Source organism: Lynx rufus, unplaced genomic scaffold (genome assembly GCF_022079265.1).
Source record: "Lynx rufus isolate CCGP_SWC_20201006 ecotype Redwood Valley unplaced genomic scaffold, mLynRuf1.p SCAF_8, whole genome shotgun sequence".
Taxonomy (NCBI): Eukaryota; Metazoa; Chordata; class Mammalia; order Carnivora; family Felidae; genus Lynx; species Lynx rufus.
In genome coordinates, this window is record NW_025814896.1 from 73089701 (window position 1) to 73116986 (window position 27286).

At 39.1% G+C, this 27286-nt stretch overlaps 1 protein-coding gene across 1 annotated transcript in view; it reads left to right on the forward strand.

Moving 5' to 3' along the window:
• The first annotated feature begins 11742 nt into the window (after window positions 1-11742).
• The window catches only part of ACYP2 (acylphosphatase 2), a 181399-nt gene continuing 165855 nt past the window's right edge, over window positions 11743-27286 (forward strand). The window contains exon 1 of the mRNA XM_047068647.1: window positions 11743-11853. Within this exon, the coding sequence (XP_046924603.1) occupies window positions 11796-11853 (58 nt within the window). The 5' untranslated portion in view covers window positions 11743-11795. The remainder of the gene's footprint in view (window positions 11854-27286) is intronic.

The window sequence follows — 27286 nt, forward strand, 5'->3', positions numbered from 1 at the left end:
AGATTTTTCATGTTATTTATTTATTTTGGGAGAAAGAGAGAGAGAAAGAGAGAGAGCATGAGCAGGGGAGGAGCAAAGAGAAACAGGTTCACTGTCAGTGTAGAGCCCGATGTGGGGTTCCATCTCACAAACTGTGAGACCACAACCCAAGCCTAAATCACGAGCCGGTCACTCAGTGGACTGAGCAACCCAGGACCCCCCCAAATGTTAAATTTTTCAAAGAGCCCTTTCCTGACCATGTTATTTAAAACTGTAAACTTGGCCTTACTCTTCATCTCTCTTACCCTATTTTATTCTTTCCTCATAGCACTTATCCACTTGTAACATATTAAAACTTAATTATTCTGTCTGCAGGGTTTTTTTTTTATAGTAATCTCTACATCCAATGTGGGGCTCAAACTCATGACCCTGAGATCAATATTTGCATGCTCCTTGGATTGAGCCAGCCAGGTTTCCCCTGTATGTAATTTTTGTTTGTTTCTTCCTTCTCACAGGAATCTGAGCTTTAGTAGGACAGGAATTTTGATATGTTCTTTTCCTCTCCCAAAAGTGCCTAAATGGTGCTTCATACATTGCAGGGATTCAATGAATGTTTATTGAATAGATCAAAAACATAAAACAATCTTGCTTGCTCCATTGCTCCCCAAATCCTATCATACTCCTCAAAGACACCTGCTTTTAAGATATAAATAAATAAATAAATAAATAAAGCAGCCTGTTATTTTGGAAAATTTCAAACATACATACATACAAGCAGAGAGAATGGTACAGTGAACCCCATGACTCCAGCTTCCACAATTATCAATGTTTGGCCAGTCTTATTTCTCTATCCTGCTATATTTTGGGGGGTATAGGGGATTGGCACTGGAGTATTTTAAAAGCAAAGCCAAGGTATCATGTTATTTTATGTAGAAATACTTCATGATGCTTCTAACTACAGAGGTATTTTAAAATGTAACCTCTATGCCATTATTATACCTAAAAATATTATTGATTTTTTATACCATCATCTTATACCCAGTTCATAATCAAAAGTTTCTTAATTGTTTCAAAACCATTCTAATAAGGATCTCAAATGTGAGCTCCACGTAGAATTTGATTGTTTTGTCTCCTAAATTTCATTTATTCTGTAGCTCATTTCTTCCCCCATGCCATCGATTTGTTAGAGAATCTAGGTCAGTCATCTTGCAGAATGTCCCATATTCTGGATTTGATTGATTGCTTCCTTGTGGTGTCCTTTACCTTGGTCTCTGGAGGTAACTACTTTTAGTAGTTTCTGTTTTTAGTTCTTTTCGTGATTACCTTGATGTCTCAGAATGAGCATTTCTTGATTTAGATATCATGATGTGTGCAAATTTAGCTCACTTGCCCTGCCTTTCTCCGCCGCTGCCTCTCTTCTTCTGACATAATTTTATCATGAATCTTGGTTTCTTTCACCTCTTTAATTTCCGACAACATTCTTGAACCTCTATCTACCATTCCATCAACTAGAAGACCATCTCTCATTAAGGATGTTCTTGCTTGGATGGTACCCTTCACCTGTTCTTCTTCCCTTTTACTTCCCAAACTCTGTTGGCAGCAAATCTAGTTTTTTGGTTTTTTAAAAAATTTTTTTATGTTTACTTATTTTTGAGAGAGATAGAGCATAAGAAGGGGATGAGCAGAGAGAGAAGGAGACAAAGAATTCGAAGGGGCGCCTGGGTGGCGCAGTCGGTTAAGCGCCCGACTTCAGCCAGGTCACGATCTCGCGGTCCGTGAGTTCGAGCCCCGCATCGGGCTCTGTGCTGACAGCTCAGAGTCTGGAGCCTGCTTCCGATTCTGTGTCTCCCTCTCTCACTGACCCTCCCCCGTTCATGCTCTGTCTCTCTCTGTCCCAAAAATAAAATAAACGTTGAAAAAAAAATTTATAAAAAAAAAGAATTCGAAGCAGGCTCCAGGCTCTGAGCTGCCAGCACAGGGCCTGATGCGGGGCTCAAACCCGTAGAGTGCAGGATCATGACCTGAGTCAAAGTCAGACACTTAACTGACTGAACCACCCAGGTGCCCTGGCAGCAAATCTAGCTTTAAATTTTTTGGGTGGCTAACACATTCTTTTCTGTAATCACAATTTTGTCTTCTGTGATTTGTCTATGAGTTTATTCTAAAATTGTAAAAAACAAATGCCCATTTACATTACTGTGTCTTCTCAGGTTTAATTCACTGCAGAGCCAAAATATACCTTTTGATTTCCTCTTTATATGGTCAATGTTAGAACCAGTGTACCAAAGAATGTCCTGCAGTGTCACATTAAAATAGATTTTCCTTTTTTACCCTCCACCAATTGCACAAAATCATGCCACATTTTAATTTGTGTTATATTTGGTGTGCATGCCAAGAATGATATTTGAAACTGTGGTTTGGATTGATCATTCCATCATCAGACTATTTGTGAGGGACAACAATATATATTTGTAAGGGACAACAATACAGGAAAGTACCTAGTTTTTTCCAAATAAACAAACAAATAAATAACCCCTTGTGAATGAGAAATGGGTATGGAACAGTCAACTCAAACCACATAATGTAATGTCAAGAATACCGTGCCAGGAAGTTTGGACTTTGTAGGTCCTAGGAGGCTCTTGAAAGTTTTCAAAGAGTGCAAGCTACTTGGGTTTAAGCCTTCTTGGAAGCAAGTGTCCAAAGAAGGCAACCCCCCCAAGGGCAAGGGAATTTCAAAGTACACTGGTCACTTTAATAGCATTCCCTGTATCAGGGAGCTTTGTGGTGAGAGGGCCTCACAGGACATCCAAAGAACTCACAAGTGACTCCATGAGAGGGTCAGCATTTGAACCTCTGAAGCCTATCCTGAATTCTTGATAAGAAGCCCTGATCAGCATCATCATTCTCTAAGACTGTGTAAGAATTATTTATTTAAATTTAAAAACTGATGGATATTTGCGTAGATTCCAATTCCAATTTTTTACTGTAACAACTTGCAGTGACAATTGTTTTATTTATATCTTTGAATCCCTGCCCAATTTTTTCCTTGGGAGAAATTTATAATTGCATAACTGCTGGGTAATGCATGTGTAATTCTTTATTTCTTTTTAAATTATGCTCCTTACTTTTTTTTTCTTTTTTTTTTAACGTTTATTTATTTTTGAGACAGAGAGAGACAGAGCATGAACGGGGGAGGGGCAGAGAGAGAGGGAGACACAGAATCCGAAGCAGGCTCCAGGCTCTGAGCCATCAGCCCAGAGCCCGATGCGGGGCTCGAACCTATGGACCGCGAGATCGTGACCTGAGTTGAAGTCGGACGCTCAACCGACTGAGCCACCCAGACGCCCCTATGCTCCTTACTTCTTATAGCAGTTTTAGGACAACAGAAGAATTAAGCAGAGGGGTGCCTGGGTGGCTCAATCAGTTAATTGTCCCACTCTGGATTTTGGCTCAGGTCGTGATCTCATGGTTGGTGAGTTTGAGCCCCACGTCAGGCTTGTGCTGACAGCTCGGAGCCTGGAGCCTGCCTCGGATTCTGTGTGTGTGTGTGTGTGTGTGTGTGTCTCCCTTCCCTGCTCTCGCGCTCTCTCTCTCTCAAATATAAATAAATATTAGAAAAACTTAAAGGTTGCCGTAGACGAGTATACTGTAAACCACAATGCCTGTCTAGTACATAGTAGGAATTCAATCAGCTTTAACTGAATGAATTTTCTTGTAAGTTTTGTTTTTCCTGTAACATCCATATCTAATAGTCAAGATACTTTCATATTTAAGTGATATGTTGAGTAAAGAGCCCCCAAAACACGTACTGCTTATCATTTAGGGGTTTAGCATGCTCCTAAAATTATTTTGGAAGTGTGACACTGAAATGAGAGAACTTAGCTGGTATTAACATTCCTGAAGGACTGAATAGCATATCCACATGACCTGCCTTGCCTTGGACAGATGGTAGGTGGCAGCAACACACCAGAAATCATAGTTCACTTAAACAATTCGGGCTCTGAAAGGGTTCTTTTAAATTTATTATTTCACTAATTTTCTTTCAAAATAAGCAAGTAGACAATAAAAATAAATAAGTATGCTGCAACTAATTTATAGAATATAATATAGGTTGCCTAAACCTTTGTGCTATTATATCTCAATAGCAAGTTATATTTCAACACTCCAGGCTTAGTTTTATTACCATTCCTGGCTAGTTTCTTCTTATAATTTTTGTTTCTTCTCTTTGTAAGCACTAAAAATTTTAATGCTGCTTTATTGACAGGAGGGGGGGTGGCATATTTGAACTTACATTATGCTTAAACTTTGATCTACTCCTATTGTGAAGATTTTGTCCCCAGGCATTGCATTGGTCATGGTTCAATTACAGAAAAAATAATTCATTATAGACAGTTTAAACAGAAATGGATTTAACATTGGGCATTAAATGGCTTATGGAGTTGCTGAGGGGCCTAAAGAAAGAGTCTCTGGGCCAGTCGTTCTCAGCCTTAGCTTTGTACCCCAAGCATCTGGATTGCTTTTGAGAATATAGATTCTGGAATCCACTGCAGACATACTGAATCAAAACCTTTGGACATGTGTATGTGTATAATTAGTAAGCTCCCCTGGAGATTCTAATGTGCAGACAGGATTGAAAACCACTTTGAGGCTGACATTTCAGGATTGACTCTCACTGCAGCACTGGGCCACCAAGGGAGTTACTAAGTAGATTCTTCTGCAGTCAGGAAATGTGCTGAATTGAGAAGCTGCTGGCTTTAGAACTATCTCCCCTGCCACTATCAGGAAGCTGGTACAGTCAGGAAACTGCCACATCCAGGGAACTGAGACTCTAGAACCTGCCACACTTGCTATGATATTAACTAGTGAAATGAACGTCCTGCTCCCTGCTTGCCTCCTGGTGTCCAAGAAGCTGCAGTTATGTGACAATGCCACAGAAAAACCAAAATTCCTCTATGATTGTGCTCATCACAGAACCAGCAGCAGATGGCCTCTGTCTCTCATTCATGCCCTTGCTCCGCATCTAGCATTGCACTTCTGATGGCTGATCCTCTAGCATGTAAGGAATCCCAATTCCAAGAATGTCTATGGGATGGATGTAACTTTAAACTTTCCAGCTCTACAAAACAGGAAAGCAAGCTAGAAAGAGATTGGAATGGATGTTGTATACCAACTCAGTTATCCACCAAGGCATCATGAAATAGATTTGTTTTATTTTTTTCAATATTTTTTTTTCAAGTTTATTTATTTATTTTGAGAGAGTGAGAGTGGTGGGGGGGGGTGCAGAGAGAATCGCAAGCAGGCTCTGCACTGTCAGTGCAGAGCAGAGTGAGGGGCCCGAACCCATGAACCTTGAGACCATGACCTGAGCCAAAACCAAGAGTTGGATGCTTAACCAACTGAGTCACCCAGGCACCCAAAATAGGCATGTTTTATTTATATATTAAAAAAATTTTAATGTTTTTATTTATTTTTGAAGGAGAGAGAGAGAGAGAGAGAGACAGAGCATGAGCAGGGGAGGAGTAGAGAGAGAGGGAGACACAGAATCAGAAGCAGGCTCTAGGCTGTAAGCTGTCAGCACAGAGCCTGATGTGGGGCTCGAACCCACAAACTGTGAGATCATGACCTGAGCCGAAGCCAGACACTCAATCAACTGAGCCACATTAGATATGGCGCCCCATTAGATATGTTTTAAAGACAGGAGAACCCTTGATGTCACTAGCCCAGATCTGAGGGTAAATGTGATTTTATACCTTTCAGGCAATAAGCACACATGCATGCGTGTATGTGTATGTGTATGTGTGTGCACACTAAGGAGGAATTAGAAAGAATGTCCCCAGATAGGCTCCTTGCTTTCATAGGAAAAGCAAATCTGAGACTGCCTGAAGTCTGTGGTTGAGAAGTATTAGGAAGGGAAGGGCCTGGGCTGCCTACTTTTTTTCTGAGCTAGTGTTCGTCCGCTTTTTCCCCTTCCTGATCTTGGTGCTACAGCTAAGACTCAGAGCCTGGGCACACTCTGTACATAAACTGGCTTTGCCATTTGTTGCCTCTGTAATGTGTCCAAGCAGCAGTACTGGTGATTAGTTTTTTCTTTATCTAATCTTAACTGTATCCTTTCTTTAGTCAAGACATACAGATGCATATTTCCTGTTTTCTAAAGCACTTGGTGCTAAGCATAATGGTATTTTTCCATACTGTTTCTTCACATCTCAAACTTTCTCATGCATTTTATATATTTTCTTCTGGAAATGAACTATGTTTCTGTAACACATTCTTTTCATTAGTTGAGGTATTATTATATTTAATTATCTGTTTGTGCTTCTTTATACTGGTTAAGACCAGCTTTAGTGCTTTGAGAGTCAACTGTTCAGTTCTATCTTAGCTTGACTTAGGAATTTACGAAAAATTTAAATCATGTACCGATTTATTGAAACTAGGGGCCCCTGAGTGGCTCAGTCGGTTGAGCTGACTGTTTTTGGCTCTTGGTTTTGGCTCAGGTCATGATCTCACAGTTCGTGGGCTTGGGATTCTCTCTCTCTCCTCTCTCTCTGCACCCCCCAACCCCCCAGCTCACATATGCACACACGCTCTCCCTCAAAATAAGTCAATAAACATTAAAAAAATTAAACTAATAATTTTGTTATTCACTACAGTGAGAAATTATTTTCAAATGTTATTATGAAAATATATAACAGGATATTAAAATGGACTTTTGAAAAGTAAATTTTTAATCTTAGAACAGTTTTAGATTTATAAAACTATTACTAAAATGGTACAGAGAGTTCTCCTATACCCTATACCGAGTTTCTCTTATTATTAATATCTTACATTAAGATGGTACATTTGTCACAGTTAATGACCCAATTATTGATACCTTACTGTTTCACTAAAGTCCACACTTTATTCAGATGTCCTCAGTTTTTACCGAAAATTTTTTTCTGTTCCAGAATCCCATCCTTAATACACATTACCTTTAACCATCATGTCTCCTTAGGCTCCTCTTGGTCATTTCTCAGGATTTCACTGTTTTTCATAACTTTGACAGTTTTGAAGATTATTAAGCACATATTTTGTAGAATGAAAGGGACTCTTTTAAATTTTATATTTTATTTTAAAACTTTACCTAAGAATTTAAGACACACACAAAATTAGAGAACAGTATAATGAATCCCCATATACCCATGACTTACTTGCAATTACTATCACCAATTTACTAAGTTTATTCTCTCTAAACTGTCCTACCCCCAATCCTGGAGGATTTGAAAGCCAGTCCCAAATATCATTTCATAACACCCTAAAAGATTTCAGTATACACCTCTAATTGATAAGGCCTTTAAAAAATACACCACAATGTCATGATTATATATAACAAAGATAATCCTATAATATTTAATAGTCAACCTGTGTTTGGTCTCAAAAATGTCTTGTTGAACTTTCAAAATCACGATCCTAACAGGGTTTGTATATTGAATTCTGTTGATTTGGAAAATGGGACTTTTGTTTCAGTTTTAGCTGAGACCTGAGACTGAAAACAAAGCACTAGTTATACCCACATTTCAAGATGAGGTACTGGACTACCATGTTGTGTCAAAGGGGTATTGAAAACTGGCTTTAAGATCCTTAGCCCAACACCCACCTAGGGCTCGAGACAGGATTTCTTCCAGGAAAGTTATTGGAGGCTATGGCTTTCTCTCTTCTCCCAGGTCCCACCAAGGGAGAGAAAAAAACAGGTGTTTTCCCTTCACTACCTGGTGAAAGGGGTCTTTAAAGGGGTCTTTAAAAGAACCCCTTCTTTTGAGAGCTTGGCATTTACTCGTTGGAGCTAGAAGGGACTGGCATTTGACCCATGACTGCAGAAAGTAAAGAGGAAAGGTTGTGGCTGGAAATACTTGAATGATGCCTGCCAAGAGAGCAGACAGAGGTGGTCACATTCAGAGCAAACTGCACCTTCTATCAGTGGTAGGACAGGGGTATGAGTCCCCACAATTAGATGTAATGGAAAGGAGGAATCTGGTCCTGTGTTTATTTTAAAAGGGATCCCAGCCCACATAGCCTTCTTGTTGGGGGCTAGTCTAAGCAGAAAGGGGTTGGAGGTGTAGTATTCAATACAGAAGTTGGAATGGGGATGTGTGCCCCTCGGCAAAGTATAGACATCATTTACCAAGACAGCAAAGGTCAGGAATTCCTGGTGGGGAAAAGCCCTGAATCCCCCCAGAAAGATTCCTTCAAAAGAACTAATCAGCTTTGAATATCTACCAATCCTGGAGAGCCCACACTGAATTCCAAAAGTACAAGTTCTTTCCAATTCTCATCTAGGCAGAGAGAAACTAAGGCAAGGGAAGGAATCAACCATGCCTAGCCTAACAGTACCAAGCTAGGAGAGGGAAATGACTTTAATGGTAAATGTACTTCTGAGCTTTGAATATCAAATTGGACTGTGATAAAGAAAAATTGGTTCAAACCTGGGACAGAATTTCCTTCTGAGAAGAAATATGCTTTCCTGATAAAATGCTTAAGAAATTTTCTGATAAATTATGAGATTACAGCCTCTTCTGGGAAACTAGCTACTTCTTCATGTGACTAACAGTCTGGTGTCTAATGATTTTGAATCCAGTTTAGTACTAATTATCTAACCATTTCTTTGTCTGTAAAGTATTCCTTCCATGAGGGAATCATGGAATTGGTTTGTTCAGGCCTCTTCAACTGTGGAAGTTAATAGTTTATATTTTGTTGACTCTTTCTCTTTTAACATAATGATTACAAAACTATTTCAGTGGTAGAAATATGTTGATAGATTAAGTAATTTTGGTTGTGCCTGAAATTAATTATACCTTAATATCAAATTTCTGAGAAATCACTCTAGGAATAACTTTCAACTGACCCTTCGTGGTGATAATACAGAGATTTATAGATGAGACCTACTCAGTACAGAGACTATGTTGTCTGTCCCTATTTTACAAGTTCTGTGGCCTGGTCATTAAAAAAAAATTTTTTTTAATGTTTACTTTTGAAATAGAGAGAGAGCAAGCAGGACAGGGGCAGAGAAAGAGGGACACATGGAATTCAAAGCAGGCTCCAGACTCAGATGTCAGCACAGAGCCTGATGTGGGGCTCGATCTCACAAACCTTGAAATCACGACCTAGGTTTTAATTTCAATCAGTAACAAAAAGCCTAGTTACCTCAAGTCTATTGCTCAGGTTCCAAAATGAAAACTTTTCTTCTAATTGAGTCATGTATTGTATGTGAAGCACCTGCTTACATTTGTTTGTGTCAGAAACCAAACAGTCATACACTCATGTAGTGTTGGTAGTGGTATATTTAAATTGGTGCAGCCCTTTGGAAAACCATGTGGCAATATGTATCAAGAAAATTACAGATTTAAACAGTTTGGGTATTCAAACTTCTAAATAATTTAAAAATATGGGAAGAAAGCTATGTCCATGAATATTTCCCTCACAATATTTTTTATGGTAATGACAAATTAGAAGCAATCTGAGTGTGTAATAGGGACTTAGGTAAATTTATGGTTATACCCACTTAACAGAGTATCATGAAACTAGTAAAATATTCATTCAAAAGACTATAATATGGAAAAAGAAAAAATAAAGGTTGAATTTGTATTATGACTTTACTTAGAATATATGTATAAGAGAACCTACAAATGATAAAGATTGTGTTAGGGTTATAGATTATTTTTTCCTACTGAAAAAAAATTTCTCTATGCAAAGATGTTTCTATTATTTAAAATTAGCTTAATTATTAGTGATATTTGCTTAAAATTTTTAGTCTTAGTATCACATATTATTGGCAATCCATGCTGAAAAATGTCTGTTTGCTAATGTTCTGTAGTTGGCGGACACAGTAAATTTTTTAGCTAAGCAAATGTCAATTGTTGCTATAGCATTCTAAAATTACAATAAAGCTACATAATAATTGGCAGGGGCACTCTTGGGTAAACGTGGGGAAAAGTCCAAGATTAAGAAAAAGAAAATGTCAAGCTTATCAGTGACAGGATTAGTGGTAGTGACAGGATCTCAACCCAATTTGAGTTTTACTTCTTAGAAGGCACAGTGCTAGTGAAGAAGACACTAATAATTAGGATGAAATCTGGTAAGCATTTGCACAGGCAACTAAAAGGAATAGGGGGAGATTTGGGAATTAGAGGAAGTAGTCTAAATAAAGTAGATCCAAGAACAAAGATTTACAAAACATTTTTTTTTTTAGTTAAATTATTTATTTATTTTGAGAGAGAGACATAATGAGCAGGGGAGGGGCAGAGAGAGAGGGAGACAGGCTTGGCATGTCAGCATGGAGCCCTATGTAGGTCTCGAACTCAACGAACTGTGAGATCATGACCTGAGCTGAAACCGAGAGTCCCATGTTCAATTGACTGAACCACTCAGGTGCCCCTAAAGATTTTTTTTTAAAGGTCAAGGTATGTTCAGAGAGCAGAATAATTCAAAGTGCCTTGACGGTAGGTTACCTATAAACCACAGAATAATTTATGGATGGGGATAAGCAGGTAATAAGAGGTTAGTGAAGGCTGAAGGCCTTCAGTTTTGTTTAGAATGCAATGTAGAAACTCTATAGAGACATCACTGAAAAGAATGGTGTAGGATCTATGTAGATTCTAGAGTGGACATGGAATAAACACGGGGAAGAGAGGTAGACATAATTGTCAGATCTCTGTAATAAACCAGGATCTTCATTACATAAAATTACCTGGATTAGCACTTCCAGAATACTGGAATTTTACTTTAAAATGTTTCAACCAAATTCTAACCAACTTTTAGATGACTTTTGGTGTTCTCTACTAGAATTGGCACATAATATTGAATCATATTGTAGAGGATTATTTTAACTCTGTGGCCAGATGCAGAGAAATATGTAAAGGTATTGAAGCCAACAAATTATGTTGAGAAATGCAAATTCTCACAAGTAAAAAAATCTGGAATTCTAGAAGGCAGCAGATTATCAATAGCTGTATCCAGATTCTTCGCAGTGGTGGGTTGCTTTAAATTAAGAGTTCATAACAGCTCACCATAAAGTGCATTCTCTAAGTACAAACTGCCTTAACCTTGTAGGCAATTGGGATGTCGCTCAACAATAAGACCATAAAAAAGCTACGTGAGTGAACGGCAGGCAAGAAGATTTCCCCCCCACTCTCCGTTTCCACCAGCATAAAAGAAGTTAGATTTTTCAAGTTTCTTATCCCAGAAAATACTACAATCCACTTGAATATGGATTCAGGCCCAAAACCTTTCTGACTCAACAGTAGAGATGAAAATGTGCACACATTACCTTAAGAATTGGCTCAAAATCGCCAAATAGACTTGGCAGTCGCCCAAACATTTAATAAGAATTAACTCAATAACCAAGTGCCCTCAATCAACAAGCTGGCAGATCTTTCATTTCAAAAGCAATCACGTTTGGTTACCAAACTATTGACATCTGGGCACAGCATCCGGCTTTTATTTACCAACACTGAGAAACGAGCCCGGAGGTTAATTAAATCGCAGGGAACATGGAACCGGCGGGGAAGCAAGTCAGGTTCCATAAGGGAGGGGAGGGCAAAGAGGGAGGCCTCGGGGCCAGGGACCGAACGGTCTTCCCGTCCAGCGTCCTTAGCTGCCCCCGATCCCAGTACCCGCAGTCTCATTTGCCACCTTCCGACGCGTGACCACGGCGCGCTCGCGTCCCGGGCTGGTGACAGGCGCGGGGTACGCCGAGAGGTCCCATGTGCCCCCTCCCTTTCCTGGCCGCCGCAGTCGCCGCGTCCCGAACCCCACTCCGGCTCCTCGGCAGAGGACTCGCCGCCATGTCTGCCGCCAGGCGACTCAAATCCGTGGACTACGAGGTGTTCGGGAGAGTGCAGGGTAGGGGACGGCCCCCACCTCCCCGCGACAGTGGGAGATCAAAGAGGTGTTCTGGGCACAAGGGGAGAAAGCTAAGAAAAGTGCCTCCCATCTTAAGGACGGCCCCCCTCCCTCCCCGCTGTGGCCGGGACTTCCGCTCGGCCATGACACAGCAGCCGCGGATGGGACTGCATCCAAGCGCGCATGCGCCGAAGACCTGGGGTGGGAGAGGAGAGGGAGAGCAGAGAACGCTGTGGGTGTGAGGAGGGGGCGAGGGGAGGTAGGAAGGGGACTGCTGGGTTTTCCGAGCCCGCGGAATGAGGAGGTGCGGGGTTGGGGGGCGGGCGGAGTGGGAAAGAATAAAGTTGGGTAGGAAATGAAGAGAGGGCATTTGAACTAGTGGTCTTCGTTTCAAGCCACTGAAATTGGGCTTGAATTTCAGAAGGGACACTTGATGTTTGAGGGTTCGCTTTGCCAGATTACCCTTTCTCCCCCTTCTGTGTAGCTCTTAACAGAATTCAGTTATCTAGTTTTTGTTTCATCAAAAATTTAGTTGCAAAGGATGTAATATTTGGCTGATTTTTACTATTGTTAGTTCAAAATTAAAATGTTAAGTCACTCAGGAATTTATCCAATGGAATATAAATAAGTTAGTGATTTAATAATTGCCATCATTTAAAGTTTTTTTTAGCGTTGGAAAATTTTACATCATACCTTTTCCTCTTTGAGTTTGATTTCCATTCCACTTCCCCCACAGAATTTTATCCCATTGTTATGTTTGAGAGTTTGTTATTGATCACCCTATCAAGCTTTTTTGCAATATGTATGTACAGTATGTATGTGTATATATGCACATATACATTTAAATATATTTTCTTAATTTCCTATGACCATAAAGCTTTATAATTTTTTTTCTTCTGGCTTGAGTTGCTATTATGATTACTAATAGAATACAGTTCATGTAAATAATAAAACTATACTTAAAAACATGATAAATGTTATTCAATTTAAAAGGAAAATCTGTACTGAAGACTTATTTCTTAAGGAGAAAGCTGGAGGTGTTTATGGAAACTTGATCAAAGAAACTGTACTCTATTTTGGTACTCTAGAGGTTTTTATGCTTTGGGGTGATGCACAGAATGAGATTAAGGGCTTTCCTTTCAAAGATGTTTGTGCAAAGGGCTGTAGGAAAGGAGAACCACCCCAGACCACAGGTGCTTTCTCAGACAGGCCAACACGAGGAAAGAATACATGTGGATGTTGAAGATCTGGAAACTGATTTTCTTAAAATTATCTAAGGCCTTGTACCTATAGTAAGTCTTTGTGTATGCCCAGGGATCTGGTATTCTGGGTTGGAAATTGCCAGAATAAGTCATTTGAAACACAGGACATAAAATATGAAAATAATTTATGACAAAATATTTGGTCATTTGGACAGAAATGGCACTAATTAAGGAGTGTGTGTGTGTGCATGTGTGTGTGCGTGTGTGCACATGCGCAGGTGTGACATTTATAGGGTATGTTCCATGTGCTGAGTATCTTACTATTGTTAACTTAATCCTTATCACAGTTTTATGAGAAATATGTCTTATTCCCGTTTGCACAGTGAGAAAACAGATACAGAGAGGTTCACTAACTTAGACAAGTCCTGAGTTGATAAATGGGATTTGATCCTGCATTTCTCAAATTCTAAAACCTGCATGTTTCCATTATGCAGTGTTTTGTGTTAATGCATAATGTATTTCTCTTGATTTTAACAATATAATTGTACTTTTGTGTATGTGGTGGTTATGTGGTATATAATGATCAATTATATATGGCATGTAAAGATCAACTACACATGAAGAGTGGGGTTTAAAAAATCATCTCTAGGGCTAACTCCTATAGTTTGTGGTATGTTAAATGGAAGAGTACATGCATACTATTGGTTTATCAAAGCATACTGTATGTGACAAATTCAGAGTCAGATATTTGCACACATATACACTGACATTTGCTGGAACCTAGGATATGCCAAGTTCTGTACTCAATATTTTACATATATTATCTCATTTAATCCTCAACCCTGTGACCTCAACATTTTCCTCATGTATCAGGTAGAAAAATTGAGGCATAGAGAAGTAACTTTCTCAGGTTACAGAGCAAATTAAGTAGTGGTGATAGGATTTGTACCTTGACATTCTGATACCCAAGCCCATGCTCTTAATCACTATAACTCATTGATTCTCCTTTCAATACCTTTTCCACCTTTATTTTGCCTCTTCCTAACTTATGCACCAAACACACACACATATATATACTGATACAGGACATTTAGACTCAGCCATTTGGACCAGTCTGGATGACCTGAGGACATTTTTATGGCTTATGACCCTGAGGACTTTTGGCTCCAAGGAAGTTTGACCTGGTCCATAAACAGTCAGATGTTTGACTCTGTCTCTGTTGCTTGGTGACACTGCCACTATTTCTTTATATTAGTCTATATCTTTGTCTCACAAAACCCACAGTTTTCTTACAGATTATGTAAGAAATAAATACAAACCATTAGCCTTTTGTCTAAGTCATAATGCTTATATAGAAATTATTGATAATAATAAAAACAAAATTTAATTTTAATATAAAATGGACAATAATTAGAGGAAACATTTTATTATTTTTTTAAATGTTTATTTATTTTTGAGAGAGAGAGAGAGAGAGAGACAGAGTGTGAGCAGGGGAGGGGCAGAGTGAGAGGGAGACACAGAATCTGAGGCAGGCTCCAGGCTCTGAGCTGTCAGCACAGAGCCCGACACGAAGCTTGAACTCACAGACTGCAAGATCATGACCTGAGCTGAAGTCGGACACTTAACCAATTGAGCCACCCAGGTGCCCCTAGAGGAAACATTTTAAGATTAAATTTTAATTTAAAAGTATGGAATAATAAAATCTTAGTGAAAGCTGACTTGCTGGAAATAATAGCTATAAAAATAAATTTACAATGGAAGAAGGAACGATTGGGAACATTTTATATGGACACAATTTAGATTGATAAATAAAATTGTCAGTAAAATACTTAAATGGAAAATATTCCCAATGAATGGTTTCAATGATATCAAAATGAATATGGAAAATATGGCAAATGATTTAATTATCCTGTCCTGATGGAAAATTGATCAATGAATTAAACTGGCTTAATGGAGTTTATGGACAGAAAATATTTTCCAACCAAAATCAAGGTTTGTTATATGCCTGTTTAGAATGTTTGAATTTAAGGAGCACCTGGGTGGCTCAGTTGTTTAAGTGTCCAACTCTTGATTTCAGCTCAGGTCATGATCTTGTGGTTGATGGGTTTGAGCCGTGCATCGGGCTCTAGGCTGTCAGTGCCTGTAATTCTCTGTCTCTCTCCCTCTCTCTCTCTCTCTCTCTGCTCCTCCCCCACACTATCTCTCTCTCAAAATAAATAAACAATAAAAAAAATGAATTTAACTTGGTGACAAAAGGCAGTCAAAACATTCTAGAGCTCAAAGGTGTTCTGCCTTATTCTCAAATACAGCAAAATTTACAAACATCATATTCTAAGAATTAGTTTATAACTTGGTTGTTTGAAATTCAGGAAAATACACTCATAGAGATATTATTACCAATAGTGGATTCACTTCTCAGGTGGATCTGCAAAGTCTACATATAGAGCCTTTGGGTGCTGTTGCTTTCCATTGCTGCTTCTCTTCCTCTACCTTTTTTAAAAATAAATCTTTTGTTTTAGAATAGTTTGAAATTTATAGACAAGTTAGAAGATACTATAGGGATTCAGTTACTTCCTTCCTTTGTTCCTTCCTTTCTAAAATGTTTATTTATTATTTATTTATTTTGTTAATTTTTAAATTTTTTAAATTTTAATTTTTAAATTTATTGTTATTTTTTATTTTTAATTTACATCCAAGTTAGTTAGCATATAGTGCAATAATGATTTCAGGAGTAGATTCCAGTGATCCATCCCCTATGTATAATACCCAGTGCTCATCCCAGCAAATGTCCTCCCTAATGCTCCTTACCCATTTAACCCATCTCTCCACCCACAAGCCTTACAGCAACCATCAGTTTGTTCTCTGTATTTAAGAGTCTCTTATGTTTTGTCGCCCTCCCTGTTTTTATATTATTTTTGCTTCTTGTCCCTTAGGTTCATCTGTTTTGTATCTTAAATTCCACATATGAGTGAAGTCATAATATTTGTCTTTCTCTGACTAATTTCACTTAGCATAATACCCTCTAGCTCCATCCATGCAGTAGCAAATGGCAAGTTTTCATTCTTTTTGATTGCTGAGTAATACTCCACTGTGTGTGTGTGAGCACGCGCATGTGTAAATATGTACATATATATATGTGTGTGCGCACGCACACAGACACACACACACACACACACACATCCCACATCTTCTTTATCCATTCATCTTTTGATGGACATTTGGGCTCTTTACATACTATTGTCAATAGCACTGCTATCAACATTTGAAACGGCACACCTGTATTCCTTGGATAAATACCTAGTAGTGCAATTCCTGGGTGTAGGGTAGTTCTATTTTTAGTTTTTTGAGGAACCTCCATACTGTTTTTCAGAGTGGCTGCACCAGCTTGCATTGCCACCAACAATGCGAAAGAGATCCTCTTTCTCACATCCTCACCAACATCTGTTGTTGCCTGAGTTGTTAATGTTAGCTGTTCTGACAGGTGTGAGATGGTATCTCATTGTGGTTTTGATTTGTATTTGCCTGCCGATGAGTGATATTGAGCATTTTTTTCATGTGTCAGTTGGCCATCTGGATGTCTTCTTTGGAGAAGTGTCTATTCATGTCTTTTGCCCATTTCTTCACTGGATTATTTGTTTTCTGGGTGTTGAGTTTGATAAATTCTTTATAGATTTTGGATACTAACCTTTTATCTGATATGTCAGATAAGTCAGAAGATTGATTGTCTTCTCCCATTGCGTTGGTTGCCTTTTAGTTTTGCTGATTGTTTCCTTCACTGTGCAGAAGCTTTGTATTTTGATGAAGTCCCAATAGTTCATTTTTGCTTTTGTTTCCCTTGCCTCTGGAGACTTCTTGAGTAAGAAGTTGCTGCAGCTGAGGTCAAAGAGGTTTTTGTCTGCTTTCTTCTCTAGGATTTTGGGCTTCCTGTCTTACATTGAGGTCTTTCATCCATTTTGAGTTTATTTTTGTGTATGGTGTAAGAAAAGTGATTCAGGTTTACTTTTCTGCATGTTGCTGTCCAGTTTTCCCAGCACCACTTACTGAAGAGACTATCTTTATTCCATTGGATATTCTTTCCTGCTTTGTCAAAGATTAGTTGGCCATATATTTGTGGGTCCTTTTCTGGGTTCTCTATTCTGTTCTATTGATCTGAGTGTCTGTTTTTGTGCCAGTACCATACTGTCTTGATGATTACAGCTTTGTATTACATCTTGAAGTTCGGGATTGTGATGCCTCCAGCTTGTATTTCTTTCTCAAGATTCTTGGCTATTCATGGTGTTTTCTGGTTCCATACAAATTTTAGGATTGTTTGTTCTAGCTCTCTGAAGAATGCTGGTATTATTTTGATAGGGATTGCATTGAATATGTAGATTGCTTTGGGTAGTATTATTTTAATAATATTTGTTCTTTCAATCCATGAGCATGGAATGTTTTTCCATTTTTTTAAATGTCTTCTTCAATTTCTTTCATAAGCTTTCCATAGTTTTCAGTGTATAGATTTTTCACCTCTTTGGATAGGTTTATTCTTAGGTATTTTATGATTTTTGGTGCAATGGTAAATGGGATCAATTCCTTGATTTCTCTTTCTGTTGCTTCATTATTGGTGTATAGGAATGCAACCTATTTCTGTACATTGATTTTATATCCTATGACTTTGGTGAATTCATGAATCAGTTCGAGCAGTTTTTTGGTGGAATTTTAGGGTTTTCCATATAGAGTTTCATGTCATCTGTGAAGAGTGAAAGTTTGACTTTCTCCTTGCCAATTTGGATGCCTTTTATTTCTTGTATTATCTGATTTTTGAGGCTAGGACTTCCAATACTATGTTGAATAACAATGGCGACAGTGGACATCCCTGTCGTGTTCCTGACCTTGGGGGAAAGCTTTCAGTTTTCCCCATTGAGGATGATATTAGTAGTGGGTCTTTCATATATAGCTTTTATCATCTTGAGGTATGATCCTTCTATCACTACTTTCTTGAGGGTTTTTATCAAGAAAGATGCTATATTTTGTCAAATGCTTTCTCTGCATCTATTGAGAGGATCATATGGTTCTTGTCCTTTCTTTTATTGATATGATGTATCACATTATTGTTTTGTGGATATTGAACCAGCCCTGCATCCCAGGTATAAATCTCACTTGGTCGTGGTGAGTAATTCTTTTAATGTCTTATTGGATCCAGTTGGCTAGTATCTTGTTGAGGATTTTTGCATCCATGTTCATCAGGAAAATTGGTATATAGTTCTGCTTTGTAGTGGGGTCTTTGTCTGGTCTTGGAATCAAGGTAATGCTGGCTTATGAAGCTGGCTTATGAATGAGTTTGGAAGTTTTCCTTCCATTTCTATTTTTTGCAACAGCTTCAAAAGAATAGGTGTTAACTTTTCTTTAAATGTTTGGTAGAATTTCCCTGGAAAGCCATCTGGCCCTGGACTCTTATTTTTTGGGAGATATTTGGTTATTAATTCGATTTATTTACTGGTTATGGGTCTGTTCAAATTTTCTATTTCTTCTTGTTTAAGTTTTGGTAGTGTATATGTTTCTAAGAATTTGTCCATTTCTTCCAGATTGCCCAATTTATTGGTGTATAATTGCTTACAATATTCTCATATTATTGGTTGTATTTCTGCTGTGTTGGTTATGATCTCTCTTTCATTCTGTATTTATTTATTAAACAATTATTTTAATGTTTATTTACTTTTGAGAGAATGAGAGAGACAGAGGTGTGAGTGGGTGAGGGGCAGAGAGGGGGAGACACAGAATTGGAAGTAGGCTCCAAGCCGTGAGCATAGAGCCTGGCGTGGGGCTTGGACTCACAGACCATGAGATCATGACCTGAACTGAAGTCGGATGCTTAACCGACTGAGCCACCCAGGTGCCCCTCCTGTTTCATTCTTGATTTTATTTATTTGGGTCCTTTCCTTTTTCTTTTTGATCAAACTAGCTAAGTTATCAATTTTGTTAATTTTTTCAAAGAACCAGCTCCTGGTTTCATTGATCCATTCTACTGTTTTTATTTTGGTGTTGATAGCATTGATTTTTGTTTTATTCTTTATTATTTCCCATCTTTTGGTGGTTTTGGGTCTTATTTGCTGTTCTTTTTCCAGCTCTTTAAGATGTAAGATTAGGTTGTGTATCTGACACCTTTCTTCCTTCTTTAGGAAAGCCTGGATTGCTGTATACTTCCCTCTTTTGGCCACCTTTGCTGTGTTCCTGAGGTTTTGGGCTATGGTGTTATCATTTTCATTGGCTTCCTTGTACTTTTTAATTTTCTCTGTATCTTCTTGGTTAGCCCATTCATTCTTTAGCAGAATGTTCTTTAGTCTTCAAGTATTTGTTGTCTTTCCAAATTTTTTTGTGTGGTTGATCTCGAGTTTCATAGTGTTGTAGTCTGAAAATATGCATGGTATGATCTTGATCTTTTTGTGCTTCTTGAGGGCTGATTTGTGCCCCAATATGTGATCTATTCTGGAGAATGTTCCTTGTGCACTCAAGAGGAATGTGTATTCTGCTTCAGGGTGAAATGTCCTGAATATATCTGTTAAGTTCATCTGGTACAGTGTGTAATTCAAAGCCATTGTTTCCTTGTTGATTTTCTGTTTAGATGATCTGTCCATTACTGTAAATGGGGTATTGAAGTCCCCTACTATTATGGTGTTATCATCAAAAAGTTTCTGTATGTTTGTGATTAGTTGGGTTCTTCCATGTTGGGGGCATAAATGTTTACAACTATTAGATCTTGGTGGATAGACCCCTTAATTATGATATAATGACCTTCTTCCTGTCTTGTTCCAGTCTTTATTTTAAAATCTAGATTGTCTGATAAGTATGGCTACTTCAGGTTTCTTTTGGTGGCCATTAGCATCATAGATGGTTCTCCATCTCCTTACTTTCAATCTGCATGTATCTGTAGGTGTAAAATGGGTCTCTTGTAAACAGCATATAGATGGATCTTGTTTTCTTATCTATTCTGTTACCCTGTGTCTTTTGATTGGAGTGTTTAGTCCATTGATGTTTAGAGTGAGTACTGAAAGATATGAATTTATTGCCATGATGTTCCCTGTAGAGTTGGAATTTCTGGTGGTGGTCTCTGGTCCTTTCTAGTGTTTGTTGCTTTTGGTCTTTTTTTTTTCCATCTTTTCTCCCCTCAGAGGTCCCCCCTTAAAATGCTTGCAGGGCTGGTTTAGTGGTCACGAACTCCTTTAGTTTTTGTTTGTCTGGGAAACTCTTTGTCTCTCCTTCTATTTTGCATGATAGCCTTGCTGGATAAAGAATTCTTGGCTGCATATTTTTCTGATTCAGCACGTTGGATATATCCTGTCACTCCCTTCTGGCCTGCCAAGTTTCTGTGGATAGGTCTGCTTCAAACTTGATCTGTCTTCCCTTGTAGGTTAAGGACTTTTTTTTTTTTCCCTTGCTGCTTTCATGATTCTTTCCTTGCTTGAGTATTTTGTGAATTTGACTATGATATGCCTTTTTGATGGTTGGTTTTTGTTGAATCTAATGGGAGTTCTTTGTGCTTCCTGGATTTTGATGTTCATGTCTTTCCCCAGGTTAGGAAAGTTTTCCACTATGATTTGTTCACATAAACCTTCTACTCCTTTTTCTCTCTTCCTCTTCTGGGACCCAGATGATTAGGATGTTATTCCTTTTTAATGAGTCACTGAGTTCTCTAATTCTTATATCATGCTTTTTTGCCTTACTTTCCCTCTTTTTTTCTGCTTCATTATTCTCCATAAGTTTGTTTTCTCTATCACGGATTCGCTGCTCTCCTTCATCCATCCTTGCCACCATGGCATCCATTCAAGATTGCATCTCAGTGATAGCATTTTTAATTTCATCCTGACTAGATTTTATTTCTTTTATCTCCACAGAAAGGGATTCTATGCTTTTTTTTTCAACACCAGCTATTATTATTTTTTAAAAAAATTTTAATGTTTATTTATTTATTTATTTTTGAGAGAGAGAGAGAGAGAGAGAGAGTGTGTGTGTGTGTGTGTGTGTGTGTGTGTGTGTGTGTGTGAGCGGGGGAGGGGCAGAGAGAGAGGGAGATACAGAATCTGAAACAGACTCCAGGCTCTGAGCTGTCAGCATAGAGCCCAATGTGGGGCTCAAACTCAAAAACCGTGAGATCATGACCTGAGCCAAAGTCAGATGCTTAACCGACTGAGCCACCCAGACGCCCCCCCTCTGCCCCCCAGCTATTATTCTTATTACCATGATTCTAAATTCTGGTTCAGACATTTTGCTTGTATCTGTGTTGATTAAGTCCCTGGCTGTCACTTCTTCCTGTTCTTTCTTTTGGGTGAATGCCTTTGTTTCTTCATTTTGAAAGAAGAGAAAGAATTAATAAAAGAAAAAAAAATAAAAAATTAAAAAACTAAAAACAGCACACACAAAAAAATCAAATAATGGATGCTAGATTTTAGGTGTGTTTTGGTCTGGTTGTTGAAAGAAGCTTCATAGGAAAAAAATGGGAAAGAAAAGAAAAGGAAAAAAAAGGAAAACATTTGAAAATAAAAGAAATGAATACAACAATATAGAATAAAATGAAGTGATGAAAGTAAAATAGAATTTAAAAAATTTACAAAGAAGTAAAAAATATAGTAGAAAAAATTAAAAATCTTTTTTATAAAAACAAAATAAAAATAAAATTTTTCTCTTTATTCAAGAATAAGAAAAGAAAAAAACTGAATAGATGAACCAGCAAACAGAATGAAATATGATTGAAATTATACCCAGTTTCCCCTAGAAGTCAAGCTATGAAGCCCTTTATAGTCTGTAAACTAAGCAGGTGGAGAGACTTGTGGTGTTCCTCTAGAGTGCAGTTGGCCCAGTTATATGGGGCTTGGTATAATGGCTCCATTCCCCACTAGATGGCACTGCTTAGTTTACTGGGGTGGATCATTGTGGCCCATGTAGGCATGCATATGCATGCACAGGAGGGGTGAAAATGGTGTCACCCAGCTACTCAGTCTGTAGTATCAGAACTCTGTGCTCTCAGGGGCTGGCAATCAAGCACCCTTCCTTTGTCTCCAGCTTCTGTCCACTCCCTGCTTCTACATTGTCCTTTACCAAGCCATCAGCCTGCTAGGTGGTACCTCCCTCCAAAGTTTTACCTCAGATGGGGCTGTGTTTCCCAACTCCTCACTTATGAGGGCACTGCACCTTTGACCTTCTCAGACCCCCTGGGGAAGGGTCTTGCTGAGCAATGGCTGTGTCCCAGCCTGCCCTCTGGTACATTTGTGAGACCATGCTGCTGTAGATGCTCAGAGACTGAAGCTGGGTGCCAGTGTGCCCCAGAAAAAGTTCACATGATCGTGCAGCAGCAGCATTTTCAGGGATTATGGTAAATCACAACACACATCTGGCGCCAGGCTTCACCCTTAATGTCCTTGTTCCACCACCAGTGAAGATGGCTGTTCTCCAGGGTCCACTGGGAACTTTGCCCGTGGGGAGGCCCCACAGCCTCTACCAAATGTCCTCCCAGTGGGGGAACCGCCTCTCCCCTTGTGCCCTGAGGACTCTGAGGACCTCACTGTCTGCTCCTGGGGATTCGCCCTTCCCACCGGAGCTCCACCAGGTAGTGAGCTGCAGAGTTTCAGACTCTGTGATCCCCTGTTTATAGAGTCTTAAAGGCATTTAAACCCTCTTTTTCCTTTCTCCCTTTCTTGTTCAGTCTCTTGCTGTTGTTTCCACTCTTTCTCTTTCTCTCCAGCTGCTTTGAGAGGGAATACTTTTCCTGTACTCTCCCACTGTCTCTGTCCTCTTTCTGCAAGCAAAAACAGCTCCCTACCCTCCGTGGCTTCTCTCTCCCCCAGTTCACCTCTTCACACCACATATCTGCCAAGTTCTGTGGTTCCAGTTGTACAGATTGTTGTGTGAATCCTCAAATCAGTTTTCTAGGTGTGAAAGATGGTTTAGTTTTGATCTAGCTGCATTTCAGGGACAAGAGAGGCCAAAAAAAAGCTTCCATGCTGCTCTGCCATCTTGGCCCCTCAAATGTTTGTTTGTTTGTTTATTTACTTATTTATTTATTTATTTTTAATTTTTTTAAACGTTTATTTATTTTTGAGACAGAGAGAGACAAAGCGTGAACGGGGGAGGGTCAGAGAGAGAGGAAGACACAGAATCCGAAGCAGGCTCCAGGCTCTGAGCTGTCAGCACAGAGACTGACGTGGGGCCTGAGCCCACAGACCACGAGATCATTACCTGAGCTGAAGTTGGACGCCCAACCGCCTGAGCCACCCAGGTGCCCCTGTTTATTTTTGAGAGAGAGAGAGAGAGAGAGAGAGAGAGAGAGAGAGAGACACTGCACAAGGAAGGGCAGAGAGAGGGAGACAGAGGATCCAAAGCAGGCTTGATGCTGACAGCAGCGAGCATGATGTGGCCTCAAACTCACGAATTGTGAAATCATGTCCTGAGCCAAAGTTGGGCACTTAACCAACTGATCACCTAGGTGCTCCTCAGTTTCTTTAATTAACATCTTATATTAGTATGGTACATTTGTCACAACTGGTGAACCAATATTGGTACATCATTATTAACTAAAGCCTATATTTTCTTCAGATTTTTAAAGTTTTTACCTAACGTCTTCTTTCTGTTCCAGGATTCATCCAGGATATCATTTTACATTTAGTTATCTTGTCTCCATAGATTTCTTTAAGCTTTGACAGTTTCATAGACTTGCCTTGTTTTCAGTGATTTTGTCAGTCTTGAGGTGTACTTTGGGGTTAGGTACTTTGTAGGGAGCTCCCCAGTACAATGTGTCTGGTATTTTTCTCATAATAAGACTGGGGTTATGGATGAGTGGAAGACCAGAGGTCAAGTGCAATTCTCATCACACCATATCAAGGGTGCCTACTATTTATGTATGTATCTCAGCCTCCATCACCTGGCTGAGATAAGTGTTTGTCAGGTTTCTCCACTGTTAAGCTACTTTTCCCTGCTCCCTTCCCATCCTCTACTTTTTAATCTCCATGTTCTCAAGAAGCTCTTTTTTTTTTTTTTTGCCACCAATTTCTGTTGCAGTGGGGGCTATGGAAGCAGGGATAGGGGAGCAGGGGACTAACCTGTGTTTTTAGAGCATTTGTAACTATAGCATGGTTTAAAATGTTGCTATTAATCTTTAATTACAGTTATATCTGAAACTGTAACATAATCTGAAAACTTGGGAGGGAAATTGATTAAGCTGTGTATAGAGGCTTTACCAGCTCTTTGGTGAACACTAACGACAGTCGACAGTCGTAGAAATGGATTGTGGCAATCTGTTGGTTTACCTGTGCTTTAGAAGTTCAACAGTTTATTTTTGACAATATTAACTCAGATTTAGAATAGGAGTAGCTTATATAACTACAGAAATACGTAATTTTCTTTAAGATTGCTTAACATAAAAATTGGAATGAGTTATTACATAGTTTTGCCAGACACCACATGATTTGGATGTACACATTTTTCCTTAGGTAGACAGGAAGAAGTTGTGTCCTAGAGGTTGAAAATTTGAGTCCCTAAAGCCACGAAACATAAATATGGTTAAGTCTAATTCCCTTGCTCATCTTTCTTCCTATAGCATTTCATTTATAGTCCCGTTCTACTTCTTGTTTTTACTTCTCTTTAATCCATTCTGCTTCCAACTACACTTATTTGTGTACACATATCTGTGCCTCTCACTAATCAAAAAGGATAGTATTTTCAAGGTCAAGCTGGTGGCTTGTTTTTATAGCCCCTATGGCTGTGCTTATAGCCAGGACTTCAAAAGTGTCTTCAATTAAATTGAAGTGCTTGGGGATAGTTGGCCTGGAGAAGAAACAGTAGTGTGACAGCTATTTCAACAATGCGAAAGATGCCATGGTGTGTGGCTCCAGGGGGCAAACCCTGGATGGAAGGTGAAAGGTTAAAGGAAGGTCTTTCTGAAAAATAAAGATGTTTAATATCAGTAAGGGCTGCTTTGTAAGGTAGTGACTGGATGACTTCCTGCATTTAAAATTGACACATGCAGTCAGATCCCAGGATGAAGGGGTACGTTACAATATGAAAATTTGATTTTACATGAAAGGATGCTGATGCTTAAAATTCATCATGGTTTCTTTAAATAGCAGTGTGTCTTTGTGAATTTAAAGTAAGATTCACTTTGCAAATATTCACCTCAGAGTTTCTCACTGACACATCTTTCCACCGTCATCACAGCCAATCGAGCCTCGACTCAGCAGCATATTGTGTTTGGAGTCTTTCATAACCGAAGGGGCTGATGTCTGTCCCAGTTTCCAGAGCAGTGTGTCTGTAACAAAACAAAACAAAACAAAACAAAGCAAAACAAAACAAAACAAAACAAAACAACAACAAAAAATGCTGCATGTGTCATATCAGCTTCCCTTCTCTTTAACAAGTGAGGTGGAAGGGGTGCAGAGAGGCCATGGGAGCCCACAGAAGCATCTCTTCCAACACAGGCCCTGTCCCAAGAGTGCTGTGTTCCAGCTAGTGCTGTAAAACTGCAGAAAATCTATCTCCACATTGGCTTTTTCTTTCTTTATGGACCTCCCTCTGTTGCACAGCATGCTTCAAACCAGGGATCAGGACTCAGAAAGATTCTAAGGAAATTCAAAGTGGATTATGGAGGTTTGAATGGTTAATTCTCACATGGTTCACTGCTTCACAAAGTTAATGGGTTGGATGTCCTGCCACCTCTTGATGCACATTCCTTGTAAGCCTTTAAAGGGAGGGTTATGGTTAAGGGGCCCATTGGATAACACCTCTCTTCATTATGTGAGTTGTTGACAAATAAGAGAGTAAAGCAGAAATCTTCAGGTAAGTGGACTTTGTAATAATCTCTCCTGCAGAATTAAACACACTCACCCAGGCATAGGCAGGGCTCCCCTGACAAGCAAAGCAGAAGTGATGATCCCCAAGCGTAATGTACTCCCCAGAGAAGGAAGAAGAGAAAGCACCTGGGCAATGCTTGTTTATTCTTCCAAACGTAACACTTAGATAAGTCTGTGTGTGAGGAGTAGGGACAGGGTAGAATGGTCAGGAGTGTCACACTAATAGATATTCCTTCTCAAAGAAGGAGCTATTACAGGGGTGAAGAAGCTTTCTCCTCTAGACATAGGTCATCAAATCTAGAGAGAGCTCAACCAGAGTTCTGGCTGCAGTATGTCAAGATGATCTGTTCCCCAGAGCGTTTTGTTGTGGAGTGATAGGAAGAGTCAGGAATGTTGTATGGTGACCAGAGTTGGAGAATGACTGCCCTTGTTCTACAGATAGAGACAGATTGAGATATAATTCACATAATATTAAATTCACCCTTTTAAAGTGTTCATAGCATACTAAATATACAGTGATTTTTCCAATAGTCTGAATATTTTTGTACCCATCACCACTATCTAGTTCCAGAACATTTCTGCCACCCCAAAAAAGGGTCCCTCTCTCACAATTCCCTTTATCAGTAGTTCCCCATTCCTCACCTGTCCCTTCCCTCAGGGGCCGGGTCAGGGTCAAGGCCACTATAATGTCCTTGTCCTTTCCCTCATGGTTTCAAGAAGGCTGCTATAGCTCCATCATGATATTCATTCTACAGTCAGGAAGAGAGAGGAAAGGCTATACGGGCAAAACCCCTGGCTGAGTCAGTCCTGTCAATGAGCTTTCCTGAAATCCTCAAGCAGCAATCTGTCTCACATCTCAGGGCCACTCCTCTTTCAAGGAAGATGGGAAATACAGAAAGGCATGTTGCTGCCCCAAGTAAAATCAGAGTCTGTTAGAAAGGTAGAAGAGAAAGATGGATTTTGTGTAGGCAGCTGGCAGTGTCTGCCACAGATGTTCATATATTAAATAAATTTAACCGAATAGTTATTACATTCTGTATTCTTTCCCAAGTAGGGACACAGAAGGACATATTACAGAGTCTTTGATCTCCATGGTTTCAACCTCAAAACATTAGATCAGAAACCAAGACAAGCTAAATTTCTGTTAAGTACACATTAAATCTTTCACACATGAAAGATTTATTTCAGTCTTATGATTTTTTTTTTTTGTCCATCTGTCACTGCCTAAAGTAATGGGCAACACTTCCATTTTTGACCCAGTTTGTGAAGCAATATGAACTTAGCCTAAAGTTACGTCTCTTACACTTAAATGGCAGTTCTTTAGTTCTAGCATTTTAGGATTTGTTCAATAAATATGTGTGTGCCCTTATCACTCACAGTTAAAAATACTACCAGCAGTGCACCTAGATGGCTCAG